Source organism: Rousettus aegyptiacus, unplaced genomic scaffold (assembly GCF_014176215.1).
Source record: "Rousettus aegyptiacus isolate mRouAeg1 unplaced genomic scaffold, mRouAeg1.p scaffold_m13_p_17, whole genome shotgun sequence".
NCBI classification, from domain to species: Eukaryota; Metazoa; Chordata; class Mammalia; order Chiroptera; family Pteropodidae; genus Rousettus; species Rousettus aegyptiacus.
Window position 1 is genome coordinate 5,865,353 of NW_023416292.1, and position 20,581 is coordinate 5,885,933.

General features: G+C 50.0%; 1 protein-coding gene across 6 annotated transcripts in view; it reads right to left on the reverse strand.

Moving 5' to 3' along the window:
* The window catches only part of PLXNA2 (plexin A2), a 197,723-nt gene that overhangs the window by 154,074 nt on the left and 23,068 nt on the right, over nucleotides 1-20,581 (reverse strand). For 4 of the 6 annotated variants that reach the window (XM_016150253.2, XM_016150259.2, XM_016150256.2 and 1 more), the window contains exons 2-3: nucleotides 18,063-19,330; nucleotides 13,548-13,730 (exon numbers count right to left, since the gene is read on the reverse strand). In XM_016150253.2, the coding sequence (XP_016005739.2) occupies nucleotides 13,548-13,730; nucleotides 18,063-19,250 (1,371 nt within the window). In that variant the 5' untranslated portion in view covers nucleotides 19,251-19,330. The other 2 variants (XM_016150261.2, XM_016150260.2) reach the window with 2 other exon arrangements.

Below are 20,581 nucleotides of genomic sequence, written 5' to 3' on the forward strand. Positions count from 1 at the left end.
CTGTTTGTACACGTAGGAAGAATCTGGAATCTCCACTAGAGATTCATTATTCATTCGGAATTTAGTTTTCTCCTCCCAGGAGTACCTTTTTGGAGCAAAGGTGGACTCAGGTGCTGTCTCCTACAGTAGCACAAGTGACTTGCTTGTGGGTGCGGCTTAAACGCTTAAAAGCAGAAATAGATAAATATCATGGCCACTAGAGCCCTGGCTGAAGTTTTAATGAGCCAGAAATGGCAGCGATTGATTGGTTAGGCTTGGCCTTGGGCATGACGGAGGAGAAGAGTACTGTAGAGGGAGGAGTTAGAGGTTAGGGTGGGTTTCACAGGGAGAAGGGGTGCAAGAAGGCAACGAAATTTTCGGGAACTTCCTCTAAAATCTAGAAGCATCCATGGGAGATGAGTGGCACACAGTGATCTATGTAGCAACATGAGATGGAAGGAGAAAAGAATGTGAAAGGGAACCATCCCCTCCTTACTGGAAAGTGTACTGGTTCTGACTGCAGTTAAGGGACAAGCGGCCTCAGTGGAGGAACTGGGCATAAGAAAGAATGCTAGGATTCCCCTCTCACTTTCAGGGAAATCCGGAAGGGTGGCATCCACTTCTGTACCAGTCCCTTGACTCTCCTTCTGTCGGTAGCACCTACCCTACACCCACCAGCCGCTAGGCTGATACGGATGGCACCAAGCCTACCCCAGCCCCCTCATGCTTTGTACCTCCTTGGCCTTGGATGCATTTATTGCCTATGGCTGTGGTTTATCTCCCGTTGTTTATGGCCTGGGACAGGCTGTGTACAAACAGCTCCCCAAAGAATGGAGAAACACAGGCATCTGCCATTCTGTGAAGCTCTTTTCAGAAATGAAAAGGACAGTCGTAAAATGTTGCATTGGGGGAAGGGGAGTGGGTAACATGCGTCATAAAAAGCATAATGGACTAATGCTAATACACAGACTGGCAGCGGCCCAGGGGTGTCTTCTGAGCTCAGACATAAATATTGGGGAGACATCAAGGAGACTGATTTTTTATTTCTCTGATGTGATGGTGGGGGAAGGTTTGGGCATATTTTCCCCTCTATTTCTCTGACTATGCCCATTCCTCTGGGGATCCCACCAATCTGTTTGAGTCTGAAGCTGCTCAATGTTTTACAGCTTCCACAGCAGTTAGACTCTCAGAAAGACTTCAGGTGCAGGGAGGTGGGCGCGTCACATTGCCCTACAGGGGTGAATCAATTTGGGGGTTTTGTTTACATCATCCAAGATCTTGTAAGTAACAAGAGAACAGAAAGGGGTGAGAATAATTATGTCGAATGTGTGTTTGGATGAGTAACTATGTACTTGCCCAACATCAAGCTAATTTTCGACATTAAGCAGACTAAATTATGTTCTCTCCTTAGTGGGAACCAAAACAGCAGCATCATCAACAATAACCCAACGAGAATATTCATCTCACTCAACTACAGGTATAAAGAGTAGAATGCTTGGAAATTAATGAAAAATTTAGGTACCTGAGACCTAAACCACATACATTGTTTTCTCGGGTTTTATATAGCAAGGAACCTGCATTCTCAGGTGAATGCTGGCTGCTGGCCAACTGCCATCTCTCCGCACGCACATTTGCCCTGAAGTGTGCGCTCTTACGTAGAATGGGTAAACATACAGTGTACAGTGCGGGGTGAAATGCAGAGTGAATAAAAATCCTGCATAATAAGAGTCTCCATTCTGGGCGGTGCTAGGACGCACCCGCCCTGTCTCCACACCCCTGAAGTGCTCAGCGCCGAAGAACGGAGCTCTGGGCCCTGAACTCAGGATGAATTCAGTTCACCCAAGACGCTAGCCTACTTGCAGGTAAGGAGCAGCAGCAGAAACTGTGGTGCCTTCGGTCAGGTGAGAAGCCTGTTCGGCCTTTCCGTGTACAGTGAGAAAGCGCCCGAAGGCATTGTGAATTCATGGGCCCCTTCAGCAATTGTTTTGGAGAAGTTAATTTTCTGTGTGCTGACCCAGAGAATGGGTGGAAAATAAAGTGGCATTCCCCTGAATGCTATGGGTCCCAAGAGCCAGCCCTCAGTCCGCTGTATCTGAGAGGAGAGAGAGCGGTGGGGTGGGGAGTCTCATTAGGTACAGAAGACTGGGATAAGCAATTCAGATACTGCTTTAGCCTTATTCTAAGCCTTATGAAGTAGACATCAGTTCCCTGCTTTAAAGATGAGAATCCTCAACTCTGAGTTTCCAAGAGGTTAAGTAACTTAGCCAGAGTCTCATCCTTAACAAACAGTAGAGTTAGGACTTGAACTCGAACCATGGCCATCTCACAATAACTTAAATATGTGGAAGAAAAGAAATCAATAAATGATGATTTGGAGGAAAAACTGTTTCTAGACTGAAGGTCAGAAAGCAGGGATGAATGTGTCCCTTAAGCCAACTGCATGTTCTTATTCCAAGTGATAAAGTGTGTGTGTTGGTGTGTGTGTGTGGGGGGGGGGGGTGGTTACCACATGGGCTATTGTTGGAAAAGAGTTATGGTGAAAAAAGTGCATGGTGACACGTGATTACTCAGACTGGGGGTGAACGGGCTTTCTAGAGTCTCCAACAATGAACCGGGGGAGTCTGATGACAGTAAAAGGCTGGGCTCCCCAGCAAACAAATATACTGCAAATTGACTTGGAAAATCAGCCCTTTGTGAAAGAGAGCTCACCCTTTGCCACCGTATGCCCATGTGCAGCAGTGGGTGCTTTTCTGTGTGAGCTTAGCCCATGCTCTGCGGCCTAGGGAGCTCTCTGGGTGGGGGTCCTTGGAAATGAGCTCCAGGTAGAGGTTTGGCTCAGCTCCTTCCAACCAAGCTTAGGGCATGAAGAGACATTCCTCTTCCCTTAGTTGGCTCACAGCCATATTAAAGTCCAAGAAAGAAATCACCAGTCTAGTCTCTTAGGCTAAGCTCACTAGCATTAAGTTAGACTTTGAGAAGACCTTCCTGACTGTGAGCTGTCTGAGGCTTGACCATGAGCAATGAATGCTGGCTCTGGCAATCTTCTTCCTTAGAGACTTTCAAGAGTGTGAGAGATACCTAATTGCTGCCCATGGCATTGGCCAGGAGAGAGCCTTCCCTCCACCCTCACCTTTGCTTGCCGGTATTTCTGTAAAGGTCCAATACAAATATAGAATGTATAATTTTCATATCATTCTTGGCAAATCCCAGGTGTGCCCCATTAGCAAGAGTTCCAAGGATGCCATTTTCTATCAAGAAAAAGACATGTCGCATCATAGTGCTTAGCTCAGGGCCCTATTAATAGCAATCCTAATTATATGGCTGCAAATTTAATTCATAGCGATGATTAGTGTCAGAATCAAAGACATCAGGCATCAATATTGATGGAATTGCATAAGCCCCATAAACAGAGAACAAGCATTCCGACCCTGCCCCCCCAGACGCGGTTTGCTGTTAACTATAACTATTGCATTAACGTCTCTTCCAATCTTGCCAGATGGAAATGACTCCATTTCTCAGTGTCCTCCTCCCCCTGAAGCCTTTGCCTGGCCAGCTCTGAATGGGTATGACTGGCACACAAAAGATCCCAGACAGCATCTTTAAAGAAGAGCCCTGGGGCTCCAAGGGATGCACGGGTGATGGGCCCGGGCCTCCCGCTTTACACAGCGGCTCTTGGCCTTGTCAGCAACATTCCTTTGTCTCCCCTTCAGAAAGCTCACGGCACACAATGATGCCTGGAGAAAGAGGAGTCAGCTGGGGACTCCGCGTGGCACAAAAGGCTGCCACGCCATCCATTGTGGCCTGGGCTCTGATCGGTGGGGCTGGGGAGGAGGAGGCCTGAGGTGAGTGACACGAGGCAGCGTGTGCCGGGGTGACAGCTGGCACATCCTAGGTTTCAAGAACATCTTTGCTCAAAAGAATGTAAAGTATTAGCCCTTCTCCTCTGCTCTCGTGCATCTTCTGGGAGCTCTCCGTAGGGCAGGTGGTAGGTTATGGATGGACAGGCAGAATCTTAGAGAAGGCCCAAAGAGTGCTAAAAGCTGCGGTTAACAAAGCACAGGTCTGCAGTCAGAAAGGTTCGGATTCAAATCCCAGCTCTCCACTTAGCAGTAATGTGACTCTGGCAAGTTACCTATGGGCTCAGTTTGCTCATCTAAACAAAGGATATAATATTAATTCTCATCTTATAAGAATATCGTGAGGCTTGACTGAAAAAACACTTAGCTCAGGGCTTAGCACAAAGTAAGTGCTTAATTTGTAACAGACATCCCCGACCCCACAAAAAAAGTGGCATGACTAGGGAGAGCACTACATGCAAGGCTTGAGTTTCCCAATTCAGTGTTCTTATGATTCGTCAGAACGTCTCAGCCCGAAGGTAAGAATTTTGTGGTGAAAAAGGCCTCCTTACTTGCTAGGCCCCAGTAAGATCTCGAAGTGTGTGGAGTGAGGACTCGGGGACGCTGGTCACACGGAGCAAGGCCTGGAATGGGAGGCGCAGCTAGACTCTTGCCCTGGGGAGAATGATCCTCAGACCAATTTTAGGTTCTGCTTAGGAAATGCTTACATGCTAGGGAGAGGCGGCAGTTGATTTGATGCTTTGTGCAGAGGGAACGTTCTTCCATTTGATACAGAGGGAAGGGCCCCCAAACTGGGGCCGGACCCATGTTCTTAAGTCTTTTGTAGCTATAAAATCAGGGGATGGTTCGTGACTTTGCATGATGGAGTCCACCTTCTCTCCGCCTACGCTGAGCCCTCTGCGGCATCCCGACTCCACAACCTCTCCTCCTCCCTGGACTGCGCTCCGCTCGCCTTGAATAGTGAAGCAAGAGAATCCCCAGTTTGTTACTAAATCTGTTGATGCTATTGCCCCTTCCAGGTTAGGTGGGGACATCCCAGTGGTGGCAGTAGTCTTTGAAATAGAAAACCAGAATGCGGTATCACAGAGTGATGGCTGACTGGGACAACCCCAGGGGCACCCGCTCCTAAACTTCTGCCCCATCTTGGATCCTAGAAACCTTTCTAGAAGCTGAGACCAGGAGATGAACAGAATGTCAGGAAGAGATTCTGCAAGATAGCACCTCAGGATGTCCTTCACCACCTGCATCTCCACACAGTTCCTATTTCCCTAAGACAGAAGAGCACACGATAACAAGAAGGAAGGAGAAGTTCAAGTAGCTTCAGGTGTTTAGCTTTGTCATCTTTGGACTATACAAGTGACCTAGATGTATGCTAGGCCCATCTGCACCTGAAACATTTGTAGCTCTGGTTCCAATTCCCACATTTTCTCTTGATTTACCCTGTGACCCTGAGTAAGTCTATAATCTCTCCAAGTTTCATGTGCAACAGAGCAGAGAAATATCCCAACCCTTCCTGTTCATTCAAAATGTTACGGACCCATGAGCTAATAGCAACCAAGGGAATCTGGGCTCTTGGAAGAAAAGCATGTTAATAGTATAGGAGGGGCAGTAGCAATACCAGTGAGAGTCACGCTCGTGGGGAAAGTGGTGACGGCTGCAATGGTGGCATTTATTAAGTACCTGCTATGCATCGGCTCTGTATTAGGTACCTCACGTGCCCCAGAGCTCACATGCATAGCAATCCCGCAAGGTAGCATTAGGGTACCTCCGAGGGCTCTGAGGTCCCCCAAGATCACAGTTAATTTGAGGCAGAGCTGTGCAGCACTAGGACTTTACGGTCGGCTCGGGAGCATGTGAAGGGCAGAGAATGGCCCTGTTTTAGTCAGTTCTGCAAAGCTGCAAGAGCCAACTGCCACTTCCCCAGCCCCGCCCTGGGGAGGGTCGGTGCGTGTTTGGCGATTTGAAACTAGGAAAGCTCTCACTGGTGACTAATGCATCATCAGTGCCAACGTCCAGGATTAGATTAGTTCAGCTCAGCTGGTCTAGTCTTCTAAGTATTTTTTTTCCCATGACTCAGGGCTGGGGGCAGGGGGCATGATTCTCGTACTCCATCTGACCTTGCGAGAACGTCACTATGACATCTCCTCTTCCCCAGGGAGCCAGAGTAGAGTGGGCTGGCAGGGAAGCCTCAAAGATGTTAGGGATAATCATGGAAGGCACTTTTGTGCCAAGCACTAGACTAAGGGCCTGATTTTATTTAGTCCTTATAATAACCATGCAAAGTATTCATTATGACCCACTCTACAGAAGAAAAATTCGAGGTTCACAAGGTAAGTCACTATAATAGTTAAGTGCAAATATGCTTAAGCTGGGTATCACTCTTTACACGAATTATTCCATTATGCTCTAATTATTTCCATTAGCACTAATTATCTTCTAAACTTAGCACACTGTGCTTACTTATTTTTTAGAAAATTTGTCCGTCTTCCCACATTAAGATATAAAAATCTTCATTAGGGCCGGCAATTTTGACAGTTTTGTCTATTCTTGTATGCCCAGCAAAAGACACATAGTAGGTATTTGATAAGTTTTTGTTCAATGATGGATTAGTTCATTTAATCTTCATTACAATCTCAAGAGGCAGGTGTTATCATTGTCCTCGTTTTACACCTGAGCAAACCGAAGCTCAGAGGTCGCATAGCTAGTAGGTTAGAGATGGGGTGGCATCCCGTAAGCTCATATACTCTCCATTATACAAATCTGTTCCTATCCGAAGGCAGAGGACTGGACCAGCTGGTCTCTGGAGGTCCCCTTCCAACCTGAGGCATATGTCTCTGCCCCATATCCACAGGCAGGCAAGGCTCAGTGGCCTTAAAGGCTGTGTATCGGTGTGGTCTGTGTTTTCCTAAAGAGGAAGGCTCTGAAACGTTACCCTCCTGGAAATTCTGCACGACCTATTTGGGTCACCTGGATTCTGTGAGCTCCACCCTCCTCCCCTACCCCTGTCCCCAAAACACAGTTCCCTGTGTTTCACCTGTGCTGTGATAAAGCCCTGAGCTCCAGGCAGCTCACTCTCGGATGTAAAGCAGACTGCTGAGCACACAGCCTGATGCCTCCTCTGCGGATTGTCCAAGTTTGAAGCATGTGAGGAGCTGCACAAAAGATGCAAAAAATAAATGAACCTTTCATTTCTCCCTTTCGTCACAGCTCTGGGAGATCAGGGCCTCCTCCCCTGAGGTCAGCTGGAGCTCTGGATAGAAACCCACGCCCCCTGTCTACACCTGCCATGGTCAAGCAGGGGTTTGTGGTGGTCAGGGGTAGGGGTTGGGGAGACTGTAAATGTGACTCCTTCCCTGTGCCAGCCAAAAGCTGCCTTTCCCAGCTTTCGGAAGACCAGTTCTTTAGACCCAAGAGGCCTATAAAACCACAAAACAAACAGTGAGTTTGGCGGCAGGAGCCTGGGCGGGGAGCCAGACTCATTCCTAGGGCCATGGTGGTGAGCTCGGAGCCACCACCAGCCTCTCCTAGGCAGGCTTCGGGGAAGGATGAGTGGGTGTCTCTTCTCTGCTCCCCCAGCCCCAACCCTGCTGAGATGCCTGGGGAGTTAGGGTATCAGATCAGCAGTCACAGGTCCCAGGGGAGCTGCGATACCTCCTGGCATTGGACCCGCAGCTCTGGCTGTTTCCTTGATCCAAGGTTCACACTGAGACGAGTGAATCATTTCCACTCAGAGAAATGAGTGGCTATTGTTCGGAGGGGTGAGCACAGAGGGAAAGGCATGTTTCTCAGCATTTCATCCAACTTAGCCATCTGTCTGCCAAGACAACCCCACCCCATGAGGGAGCCAAGTCGCAGGTTAGGGCCTCTTCTGTGTGTTTTGAGAGGAAGTATATCGCCAATGTGTCAACACTGCCAATGCTGGGGTCATATAACCTTGGGAAGGGTATTTAATATCTCCATGGTTCAGTTTTGCACATCTGTAAAACGGAGCAGAAATGCAGGGGGCGATCACCACACTGCGTTGAAGTTTTTGCAGAAGATGGAAGGGACCACGCGTAGAAAGGTGTCTTGTAACTAATATGTTACCAAATAACTGAGCAATAACCCCGGGGCCTGCAGAGTTAATACTTTCATGCTCTTGATGGATTCTTTCCACCGCCTAAGCTGCTACTGCAAGAAGCTCCCAGTTTTCCTGGCTTTGCTTAGAAAATTGCTGGCGAGATTACAAAGAGAAGAATAGAATTGGGACGTCAGGGCTTCCTGTGGGCTGCGGACTGGAGAACCCGGTTTGGTATGTCCCTGAGGGAAAGGCCAAAAGAATTTTCCTCAGGAATCTGAGCAGCCGGCTGTTAGCTAATGGGAAACAAGGTGGTGCCAAAAGGGGCCAGCGCCCTCCCCAGAACTTGAAAAGGGCTGTCTCTGTGGATATGCAAAAGTGTCCAGGAGTCCTAGAAACAGAGGGCTGGTGGGGCAGAGGGGCGCGGTGGTTACCTGGGCCCTTGAGCCCACCTCCCTGCTGTAGGATCCAGGTGAGGCAGATGGTTGTCCATGGTAGCCTGGGGATCGCCGAGCCAGGGGATAAATGCTGTCCCCTTCTTCCACCTCCGCCAACATTTCTGAGAGCACCACCCCACCCTCTTCCAAATGCCATTCACCAGAAAACAAACTCTTCCTGTTACCCACCAGCAGTTTTCTTGTTTTCTTGACTCCTCATCTCACCGCCACCCCAATCCTCCCGCCTCCTCCTCCCCCTCAACACGTCATAACTTCCTTCCTTTGCAAACCAGCCACATCAACAGGGGTCACTCTTGCTATCTGATCTACTCCCATCAGTGCAAATAGGTGTCTGTCTGGCATGGAGAAAGTGCCCAATAAATTCGAGATGAATTTAACGAGCTCTTAGTGCATGACAGATGTTGGATCTGGCAGTGGGATAGGCGACGCAAATATGGAAAAGGGGGTCCCTGTCCTCCGGGATCTGTGAATCTCGAGAGGAGTGGACACACTTGCAGGTGCTCCCTTGCCAGAGGCCGTCGGAGCAAAATGACCTGCCACGAGGGGCTGAGGAGGGCGCTGCTCACAATGCTTGAAAGGACAGGGTGAAGGACCCATCACCAACCGCTGAGCAGCAGGCGAGGTTTCCAGTGGGGACAGGGGAAGAGCCAGCACTCCCCATTGCTGTGTAAGGGCTTCGGGGCCTCAGGGCTGGAGGAGGCCTGCAGGGACTCAAGCCAGGACTGAGGCAGCCATTTCAGCAGCTGCAAATGGAGAGAAGAAACCAGAGGGACTTTGCCCCAAACCTTGAGAGAGAGAGTCCCTTCTCTCATGCCCTGTGGGCTTCTGCTTTCTCAGCTCAGCCCCTTCCCTCCCGTGCCCCACAACTTGTACTTGACCGGCCTCCTGGACCCTGCCGTCCAACCTGGGAAACTGAATCAAATAAGTTTGCAGTTCCTAATGCCACTGTTCTCCCTCCATCTGCTTTGGTAACTCTTCTCTGGCCTCCCGCAGCCTGCTCTTAGCTGGAGGGACATCACCACAGTCAACCCAGCCCAGGACACCCTGCTGTCCCTCCTCTAGCTCCGGTCACAGGCCTGCCTGGCCTCATCACCTTGGCTGAGCCTTGCCCCGCCTGTGCCAAGCACCTCCTCCTGACCCCGAGGGGCTTCCAACACACTCGAAGGGCAAGCCGGAACCCAGCCATGACTGCAAAGCCCACACCCAGAGGCCGTGGCCTCCCTGTCTCTGCTCCTCTGCTCTGCCACGGCCTGCCCTCCATCCCCATCACTCACTCCTGCAGAATCGAAAAGGTCTTGTGGTTACTGCAAGAGCCCTGATCCATGATCATCGCATCTCCGCTGGATATTTCCAGTGACTGGGACTCACTCCCTCTTGAGTCAATTCTTTCCATTATGGAACAATTTTGGTGCAAGCAACTTCTTCCTTATATTAAGTGGAAAGCTAATCTACTGTTGGTCCTACCCAATGGTCTTATTCAGCCCTCTGGGGACACAGCAAATAAGTCTAATTTGTCTTTCACAGCTTGGACAGACGATCAGGGTTCAAACCCTGGCTCCACCACCTCCTTGCTATGGGGCCTTGGACACCTTTACCTTTCTTGGCCTCCGTTTTCTCATCTATAAAATGGAGGTGGATAATAGCATCTACCTCATGGAGTTATAGAAAGATGAAGTGAGTTCATAGATAGAGAGCTCTTAGAGTAACATCTGACGCCTAAGTGCTCAGTATACTATAGTATCTGAAGAAAGCTGTTCTGTCTCCTCCTTTACGTTTCTCCTCTTGGCTTAACAGCCTTTAAAAAAATACGTATGAAGAACATACAGCATGACTCCCACATCCTTCCAGTTCTTGTTTACCTCACACTCTCGTTGGCTTAACGCCTTCTGACAATGTGGTCTCCTCCGTGGAGCCGCCACTTCTCATGACCTGGAAATTGTCCTTCTATCAGTGTGGTGAAGACTAATGAACTCCACTAGAGCTGCGCCACATGGCTGACTCGTGTCAACCTTGTGGTCAGTGAAGATCCCAAGATCCTGCTCACTTGCTCCTCTGAGGGTCAGATCCTCATGGCGCGCCACCCCACCTTCTACCGCGCCAGGTCCTCCAAGCCCCTGTGCACGTGTGACCCTCCTTGCTTTGCATCTTCTCGATGTGGCACACAGGTCTAGAATGCCCTTCTCTCATACCCCACTTCATCCACTTATTTGTCTCATTCAGTCTTCAAGCAAAACCTGGTAATCTTCCTCCCTGATCAAGCCTTCTATAGATTGGTCACTCTATTGCAGCTGGTTTCTCTGGAATTTTTCCATTCCTGTGGTGAATCTTTGCCTGTCTCCTTATCACCTGTCATACACTGACCCTTAGCCTATGCAACTATTAAGGCCGTGGCCTCATCTGTGATGTTCTCCCCGTGTTGAGCTGAGAACGGTATAGGAGCAGATAAATGGCACCTCATAGTCATGCACTCCTCATGAGTCTCCGCTTCCTCTCAACCTCCCCACCCAGGGACATCCTCTTCCTACGGGCCGCAGTGGGTGAGGGCTGGACAGTCTGACAGACGCCGGGTCAGGCAGGGAAGGGGTGAGTAGTTTTGACACAACCTGCTTCCCTCCCTTCTCCAAACCTTTGGCTAGTGTTTTTCTTTATTTTCCTTCCTGTGTTGAAAGAGCTATGGGGCCTGGACCATGATAGGGCTTCCTGGGGACATTCCATAAATTCTTCATGGGCCCTTCTCTCTGGAGAGAGATGAATGAGTACATGGGAAGCCAGCAGGAGCCGGGGTGTGAGTACCAAGTGCCTCAAAGGAGTGTGGGTGGAAAGGAAGGGCGAGCTGCACAGAGAAGGAGGGGTATTATGAGCTCATAGAAACAAAGGCAAAAGGAAAAGTGAGAAGGAGTAGCCAATTTGCAGGTTGGAACAAGCTGTGGGCAGCCACACCCCTAGCCTTGCCCTTGAACCCATTGACTTGCCTCCATAGCGACTTGTCTGCCAGGGTTTGGAGAACTTAGCTCACTTGGGTATATAGTTTGGGAAGATGCCCCAAGCAGCCCCCTATGTGTGCTGTGCAAGATGCACAGAGATATGGGTAAGGCCAACGCAAGGGTCCCTTTGAGTGGCCGGGTCATTCTTCCTTTATTCGGTTCTCATCCATCCATTCGGCAAACATTAACACCTCAACTAAGATCTAGGAATGAAGAGAGTGGAGGCACTAGCCCCTGGCTGAACTCTGTAGCAAGCTTGGACCCGAAGATTGTTCTCAGCCTACATCCCTGGGTTCTGTGGCTGCTTCCTTAAGGAAAAATGATGCCAAATTGGGTGTCAGAGCAAGAAGAGACTTGTCCTAGTCTCTATGCTTAGACAAGTCACTTTTCTTCTCTGAGCCTCAGTTTCCCTGCCCAATAATAAAAGTATTGGGTCAGATGATCTCTAAGCTTCTTTAGAGAATAGTTATGTTTTTCAGAACAGTTTTGGGGTCTATCCCACGTGTGACCAAACAGTAAAAGGATTAGGTAGGGCAAAGGAAATAAATATGAATAAAGCATGATGCCTGCCTTTAATAAAACTTTCAAGAGAATAAAGGAGACAGAGTTACATGAATGATGCAGAGAACAGCTGTGGCTACTGCTGATCCCTAGAAAGCCTTTGTGCAATTTAGAATGAGGTGGTCTTTTGGGGCAGATTAGTAGAGGAGCTCGCTCCTCTATATAGATGTTTACAGCCTTGAGCATGTGACTTGACAAGGAGAGTTGAAGCTAGATTTCTACTCCCATAGGCCCCTTGGGGCAATGCCCCTGTGTAAGGCGAGTCTGCCCAGGTAAGCCTGCTGAGTGGGGAGGCAGTGAGCCTCGGGGGTCCGAGTCGAACTCTGTCCTGGTGGAATATGCCACTTTTAGATCGTAGTGGAACCTCATAAGGCCGTTCCTTTCCTCCCCCATTTTGGGGACACAAACGCAGGAACCACACTCATCCTCTCTTCCACGTGCCTCCAAGCCAAGCCAAGGTCCACAGTCCCCGTCAGAGTAGGGGACACAGGACAGGAACAGGTAAGAACACTTTCCACAGAGAACAGGGTTAGAGGGCGTTGGTCTCATGGGAACCAGAAGACGTCTGGAGGACTCGGCCCCTCCACGGAAACCCAGACCAGTTTTTCTCATCTCCTCTGGCAGCGACTCAGAACAAGCAGAACACGGAAATTCTTCCCTGGGCTCCCTCCCTGCCACCCGCCTTCCACATCCCAAACCAGATCTCTCCCAGGCTCTAAATGGAGCGGGAGGAAAGAGCTACAGGGGTGACGTCATCATCGAGGGTGAGGTGTGCTGAGGTCTTGCTTGTGCCTCAATCCGCAGGCGGAGGGACTGGGGAAAGGTGGCGGGAGGATAAGCTTGGGAAAAGGGGATTAGCTGAGAGCGGAAAGAACGTGGCCTGCTGTAATCCCGCACGAGGAAGCCGCCTGTGCTCCGTCTCCACACTGTACGCACCAGGCAAGCAGGTACGCGCCCCCGGCTTCGGCCTGCCACACCAGAGGCTGCCCGCACTGCCCGCCCCAGACGGCCCGTGGCCTCCAGCTGGTGGAGGTGCCCGAGGCAGGCGCAGGACAGGTAGTCTACTTCCTCCTGGCAATTCAGATCTTGGGGGGTAGGAGTGGAGGGGTGGAGAAGACCCTGTGATTGCAGAAGAGGAAAGACAGGAGAATGGCATCTTACCCAGGCACCACGTGCCACTGGAAAGCAGAGCCACCGCCTGCCTGTGTTCTGAGAATGGAGACCCACAATCTACTTCAACCGCATGCTTTGGCGTCAACCGTGACTACTGACCAGTACAATCAACTCTCCAGGCCGTGGGCAGGAATTTGTGTCAGTGATTCACAATTTAGAGAATCAAAAAATCAGTTCAACTCAACTGGGAGATAAAGAGTGAGGTCTTCTTCTCCCTTAGGCAGATGCACCTTCCCAATTCCTTAAAGTCTGGGCAATATTGCAATATGTTTGCATTCCCTAGATGCTCCTTAATGGCTGCGGGAAGCAGCCAGAAGATAAGCCACAAAATTAACCCCTATCTACTCCCCTATCGAACTCCTTTTACCAAGAATATAAAGAGTTGCCCATAATTAAATTTCCACCAACAGTTATCTTCCAGAAGGGGCTCCCAGCTGAGAAGCCAAATGGCACCGGGCGTCTGAACTCAGACTCTTACCTTTTTCAGCTTGCCGCTCTTAGTCCCCACAAAAACCACACTGTAGCCGTTGTAAACGTACGAGGCCACTGAGGTCATGCGGTCCCGGCTGGTGGTGTACAGCGTCAGGCCCTCCACCGGTGTGGAGCCTCCGAGCGGCTGGTTGATGTCCAGTCCACAGAAGTTGTCATCGATGGGGACCGGCTGGAAGGAAGGGGAGGGAATTGGGGTGAATAGACACAGAGGCATGGCCGTCACTTGACACTTGCCCACCCCAAACGCCAGCCCTAGAACGCCAGGCTTCAGAGAGGCACAGACATGGGGTGCAGGGTCCTTACCCTTGCTGCAAGCAACCTCTCACCAGCTGGCCCACGAATCCCACAGTGAACCAGAGAGAGGAGCCAGCAATGTTCCTCACTCACCTGCAGTCACCCCATTCACTTTTCTGCCAAGAGATCCAGGGGTAATTTGTAAAGCTGATGGCATAAATGCATTTTCTGGTCATTTTCATGGTCCCTATGGACCATGCCATTTTGTGGGGATCTTTCTATTTAGACAGTGGAGATTCAGTCTAGAGGCAATGTCCCAGGATTTCTACCTGCCTGGAGAGGACTTCTTATTTGTTTCTTGGGCTGCAAGGCCTCCCTTTGGGCATAAAGAATTTTAAGCCAGTCATGTATTCATCACATCCTATACTGGGGACAGATTGAAAAGTGTCATCCTAATATTAAACAGAACTTTATATTTTGAAAAAGTTACTGAACCTACATAAACCTCAGTTTCTTCGCGTGTCATACCACCTGCCCACCTTTCCGAGTGAATTATCGAGAAGCAAATGAAATAATACTGCATGCAAGAGTTTTGTTAATTTGTACTATGATTTCCACTATTGGCATTATAGGTCTTTAGCCATGCTCAAGAAGATATAAATAAAAGAGAATTCTGGAGGTGATATTCTTCCTATTACTGGACTTTTGAAGGGAGTGGTGATGTACCTGTGTAAACAGTATCTTTCAGGAGAGACTGGGGCGCCTCTGAAAGATCGCCTTAAGGAAATAAAAAAAATAGCTGGGCGGAAAGCAGGAAGACCTGAGTTCTAGTCTCTGTTCTACCACTAAGTGGATGTATAAACTTGGAAGAGTAATCCTCTCTGGGGCCATTAAAGCGGAAATGTTAAATTGTGATATCTCATTCAGTTAAAGAAAAAAAAAATTTAAAAGGCTGTATGTGACTGTATGCTTCCTGAGGACAGGGGCTGCCAAAAGGCTTGTGGTCTCTGCACAGTGCCTCTAATGGGGCTGGGCCATGATGGGTTCTCTGAAATGCCTTAGTTGGCAGAACGACATGGAATCTTGTGGGCAGAGGCTGCTCTTTACTCTGAGCCAGTAAAGAGCCCCGAGTCCTATGGCAGCTGTTCCTTCTGGGTCTGAAAAGGCATCCAGATGAGGAAGGAAATGACTGTCATGGGAAGCACAGAAAGTGTCAGAGGGAACTCTGCAACCTGTTCCCTTTAATCTCCTCTTCTCACCCTGACCAGGGAAGGGCGGGTTGATGCATCACTCACTGACAACTGGTTTATTAAGCTAGGGCATGTAATTGTTAAACCAGGGACTTCCCGTCCATTCCAGTGGGAACAGAGACTCATATCTTGTGATTCTTTGTAGGGAGCTGATGCTCCTGCTACTGGTAGAAATAATGGTGCTACCCTTGTATGTATGTGAGAGGTGTGTGTGCGTGTGTGTGTGTGTACATTCTTTAGCAAAGGGAACTAACTTTTAGGTTAAGAATGACCTTGGAGTCTGGATAACATGGGAGCCCACCCAGCAGAAAGGAGAAGCTTCTCAGGAAGGGAGTGAAGCAGCAGCATGCTGGGGCCAGCACATGGGGGGTGACTGTACACCTCTGCATTCAGTGACATCTCATTAGAGGTTTGAAATCAGCTATGCTGGGCGTGTTTACATCATGGAAACTGGCAAATACTTCTGAAGGGCTCCCACCACCACCACCACTGCCTGCACAGAGCCAGTTATTCACTATTTACCGGCAGATTCCTAAAGCCAATGTGGACATTTCTTGCTCCCTAGAAAGGCAGGTCAGAGAATCGGCAACCACGTTTTACATTTTCTACTTGTCTTTCTCCTCTCTATACCTTAGGCAGCAGGTGCCCTGGTGAGACTCAGGAGAGATTTAAATTGTAGTTCTGTCTCTATGACTATCCAGCCACATGACCTTGGTGGCTCATGTTCTTTCTCCGAGCCTCAGTTTTCTCATGTTTAAAGTGAAAGGATTGAATCAGGTAATCATCAAGCTTGCTTTCGGCTGTAAAAGTCCTTGATTTCATGGTTTCAGTTCCTTTTGCACTTGCTTCTGTGGGCTGGCAAGGCTGCAGACATAGGCCAAGGCATAACGTCAGCCGGCTTCTGAGAAATGATGAGAAGCAAAAATCTGCTGGTGATTGTGGATTTTTTTATATCTGTCCTGAGTAGAATCTAGACTATAAGGAAAACTGTTGGTTCTAAGTCCAAGACCCCAGAATTAGCTGGCACGTCTCTCCTCTAAATTGTCAGATATCCCTAAACACCTGATGGTCTTTTACTTTTTCTCAAATGGTGAGACCTTGAAGTAACTCTTTCCTTAAAAAAGCATGACTAGACAGAAAGAACTTGAACTCAGAAGTCATATGGGCTAAACCGAATTAAAACCTTTGCTATATCATTTATAGTTGTGTAGGTTTAAGCAATTTAGTCTTTATGAGTTTTTCTTTTCATCTGTCAAATGGGGATGATAATCCTTGCTTCACAGGGTCACACTGAGGACTAAGCGAGATCAGTTAAACTGCCCAGAACAGTCTTTAATACATGGTTGCTATGCAATGAATGATAGTCCCCTTCCTCTTCCCTCTTCTAGGAAAGAGCGCAAAGCCTTCATCTGAGAGTTCCATCTGAGAGTTCCTTGTTAGTCCAGAGAGCATGTTAAAATTAAACCTGGGGACCAAAGCTTCTCTCATCAAACCTTAATCCTCTCTAAAGCCACCAAATGTCTCTGGGTCCCTGGGTCTGGGACTCCTCGAGTTGTAAGGGGGCCCTCCTATCGCAGCCTCCTGCCCTGTCTGCTGTAAAGGCTGCACCAGAAGAATGTGATCTGGGGGGCGGGGGTGAAAGTGGGGAATGATGGTGAGGTGTTCTTTTCTCCGAGGTCCTGGTCCCACATGTCACCTCTCTCCTAGTGCTTTCGCTGTTCTTTGGTCACTAGCTGGAGAGATCTGCAAGCCGCTGGAGCCAGAGAAGGGTGTAGGCTTCCTCTTCCCTCTGGCTCAGAAGCAGGCAGGAATCAGCAGTTTCCTCCTGACAAGGCCCCCTCTGGGCAATGGGAACCAGGCAGAACTCTGCAAGGAGTTAACCCTTTCATTTCTTCTCCACTTCTTCTGATTGGTTGGGGCCGTAGGTTATAAAATTTTATTGCCATAAAGAACTGGAGATTATCTAGTTCAAATTTCTAATTTTACAAAAGCGAAGTAACAGCAAATAACTGGTTCTTTATTATTATGACTATTATTAATAATTATAGCTGCCGTTTATTGAATGTTTATTATGTGTCAGGTATTATGCTAAGCATTTTATACACATCTTCTATTTGATCTTCATAATAATCATAAAGAGAGGGTGCTATTATCTCTATTTTAATATTACAGCTTGAACCGGGTACAAAACTTGTCTAAAGTCACGCAGTTTTAAGTGGTAGAACTGATTTTTACCTTCAAATCTGCTGGACTTCGAAGCCTATCATCTTAACCACTATCCTATTATACTAAGCAAATGATGGTGGAACTAGAAGCATAGACTAGGCACGATCTGTTTTCTCGCTTTAAGAAGTGATTTTTGGTCCCAAGAGCGGGCACCCTCATTTTAGGGTACTCAGAAGTCGGCCATATGGGCCCCTTGCTCTCGGATTTTCCCCTAGTCTGCACATTCAGAGTCCACAGCACTTTGCACAGAAATCCGTCTTAGCACTGCCCCATGGCATAACGGTTAACTTATAACGGTAAACCTAACATGCCAGGTGTGGTATTATTCATGCCAGACACTATCTCATCTGGTTCTCCCATGAGGTGGGCATTATGATTCCCATTTCTCAGACGATAATGTGGAAATAGAGAGGTTAAGTTACTTCCAAAGCCAGGAAACGGCATAGGTGAAACTTGAACCGTGGTCTCTGTCTCTATAAAGTCCAAACTTTGAGCCATTGTATTATATTGCCAGCGATTTTCACCCTGCCCCTTCCTATCCCCCATCCCTCTCTCTCTTTCTTGCCCCTGGCCCCTATTATTCAAGAAGCTACTGTGTTTGGAATGACTCAGTGGATCAGCACACATGTCCTGAGTGTCCGCCACGCATCATCACCTGATGCCTCAAACCTGGAAACCTCTCTCATTTCAGGCCCTGGGTGGTTCGGGGGAGGGCGTGAGATGGGGCATGGACTGGACAGCCGGAGCTGGAACTCCGGATCAGGAGCGGAGCCGGGCGAGCGCCTCCTTACCGCCTTGGTGCACTGGACGTCCTTCCCCAGCAGCCAGTTGAGCTCCAGGTTGCCCTCGCCCTGGTAGCAGGACTGCAGGCGCTCCTTGATCTGCAGGTTGACGGCTCGGATGGGGAAGGCACAGAGGGCAGAGTCGTCGGGCGGGTGGTGATACTGCTTCTGCCCTTTGGAGAAGATGGCGAAGAGCACGTCATCCTGGCTGCTGATGTTGAAGGCCTGGGCCAGGGAGTCCCCGGGCTTGGCGAGGTAAGCGGCCTGCAGGAGGCGGTACTCCACCCCGGCCCGCGTGCAGCCGAAGGGCAGGGACACGTACGAGTGGAACTTGGGGTCATCCTTGCAGAGCCGCACGATGCGCGAGGTGTAAAAGAGGTCTCCGGCCGAGTTGATGGCCACGCCCTCGGGGGTCTCAGGCTGGACGGTGAGGAAGTAAACGAAGCCTCCGCTGGCAAAACCATAGATGTAGAAGATGTCAAAGTGGGAGACCAGGGCCAGGGTGTCGGAGGGGATTTTGATGAGGGAGGAGACGAAGTCACTGTGTAGCTCATAGTCGAGCATGGCGGACGACTCGGGGTCCCGGGGCAGCTTCCTACTGGACAGAGTCGGGAAGTAATCCTGCTTTCCGTCCACAGCGGTGCCGATGAAGAGCTTGCCGTCCTGCCCCTCGGAGCGCACGATCACCCCGTACATTGTCCCCGTCTTGTTGACGCTGGACAGGTAGTGCTCCTTCTTGTGGGACGGCTCCACCAGGATGAAGAGGTCATCCAGCCGCAGCAGCTTGCAGACGCCCTGGTAGAGGCTCCCGCAGGCCAGCAGGCGGTTCTCAGGGTAGTCGATGATGAGCAGCTTGTTGACATTGTTGGTGAGGGTGAGCACCTCGCTGCAGGGCTGCACGATGAGGGGCGGGTAACAAGACTTGTTGTCCTCTTCCGGGCCCGTCTTGTGAGCCACCTGGATGGTCAGGTTGCCCGTCAGCTTGTACACCCGGTTGATGGCCCCCACGTACACCGCCCCTGTCCCTCGGTGGACCGTCAAGTGGTTGAAGGTCCAGTCCCGGTTCTCAGAGTGGAAGGTGCTGAACTGAGGCATGCCGGCTGCTGGGGGGGCCAGCAGCACCCAGACCACTGAGAGCAGGACCACAGACCAGCTGTCAACCTCTGTGGCCCGTGGCCAGGGCCTCCTCTGTTCCATGCTGAGAGGGGCGAGGACGAGGAGACTGATTCTCTGAGCGCTCCTCCACGCCGCCTTCCTGGGTTGGCCCTCACATGGTTCTGGAAAACACAAGGCAGGGGGGTCAGACGGAAAATAAGTCCTGAGAGGAGTGAATCGGACTGCTGGACCCGGGGTCCCAGCCCTGGCTAGCTCTGCGAGTTTCTTCCTTCTGTATTCTAGTTTTTCTATTTTTGACATACTTTCTCCCTCTTCGAGTGGTTCGGGGAATCCTATTATCTATTTTGGTCTCCAGTCTTTACACTGTAAAATCCTTTCTTTTACTTTACAAAGCATCTCTATTTCTGTGCGCTCAAGACATCGTTTTTCTCTCTCAGAGGGTTAAAAGGCTGTTTAAGTTCACTCAGCCCGCAGACCCAGTGTCGGGGCTAGCGCCAGTCTCCCCTACCCAAGTGTCACGTCTGCCCTCCCCGGCCAGGTGGAAACCTCCCATTTTTTAAGTGCTCGTTAGGAAGATCCCCTCCCGGGTCCTCCTGGCCAACTGCTCCCAGAGGCGGATATCGCGAATGAAATTCCCTCTTAGCGCAGACTTCCAGCCCCTCACACGGCAGTGTTTCCGTGGCCCCCATGTTCTGGCCTCGTGGGAAGGGCTTCTACCGAATAACAGTGCTCCTCACCTCCTCTCAGCCTTGCCCCTCTGGAAAGAAGAATCCCTGATGTTAGTGGTTAAAATTTGTTAGAAAAGTGAAAGACTCTGTGGCCCATAGCCCTAGGATCTCCAAGTGGGCCATGAGAAGCATGGATGCCCCCAGAGAGTTGGGGAGCCCCCCCCCCCCAAACACACACACACACTCCTGCTTGGGACAGGAGGGTGCCAGCCACTGCCTCCCAGTGGGCAGGCTGCCAGGTCCTGGAGACTTTGCTTCAACTTCTGCTTCTCTGCCGGCGGGGTGCAGGAGGCCTTGCTAAGGGGCACTGGCCATCTGAGTCCACCTTCAGACACTTGGGCAAGAGTTCTGGGTTTGGAAAATGTGGGGCAGAGCAAAGAGGGGCAAGTCGAGGGTCAGTCTCATTCCAGTATTGCTGAGGCCTCGTGACTGAGGGTCAATAAAGTCAACCCCCAGCCTCAGCCCGCCCTGTGGGAGCCTAGTCAGGCTCTTGCCCTGACTCATTTGCTCCTTCCCCTCCCTTTAGACCCCCAGGCCCTAATGTTTGTTCTGTCTTCCAAGGAAGCTGTGCAGAGGGGCAAAGTGGGGCCCCTGCTGAGAGCTTCTAGAGACTCCTGGGCAGGGGGTGGAGCGAGGCGACTGGGACAGTGGCGGCAGCAGGAGGCAGCAGCCCGTGTAGCAGAG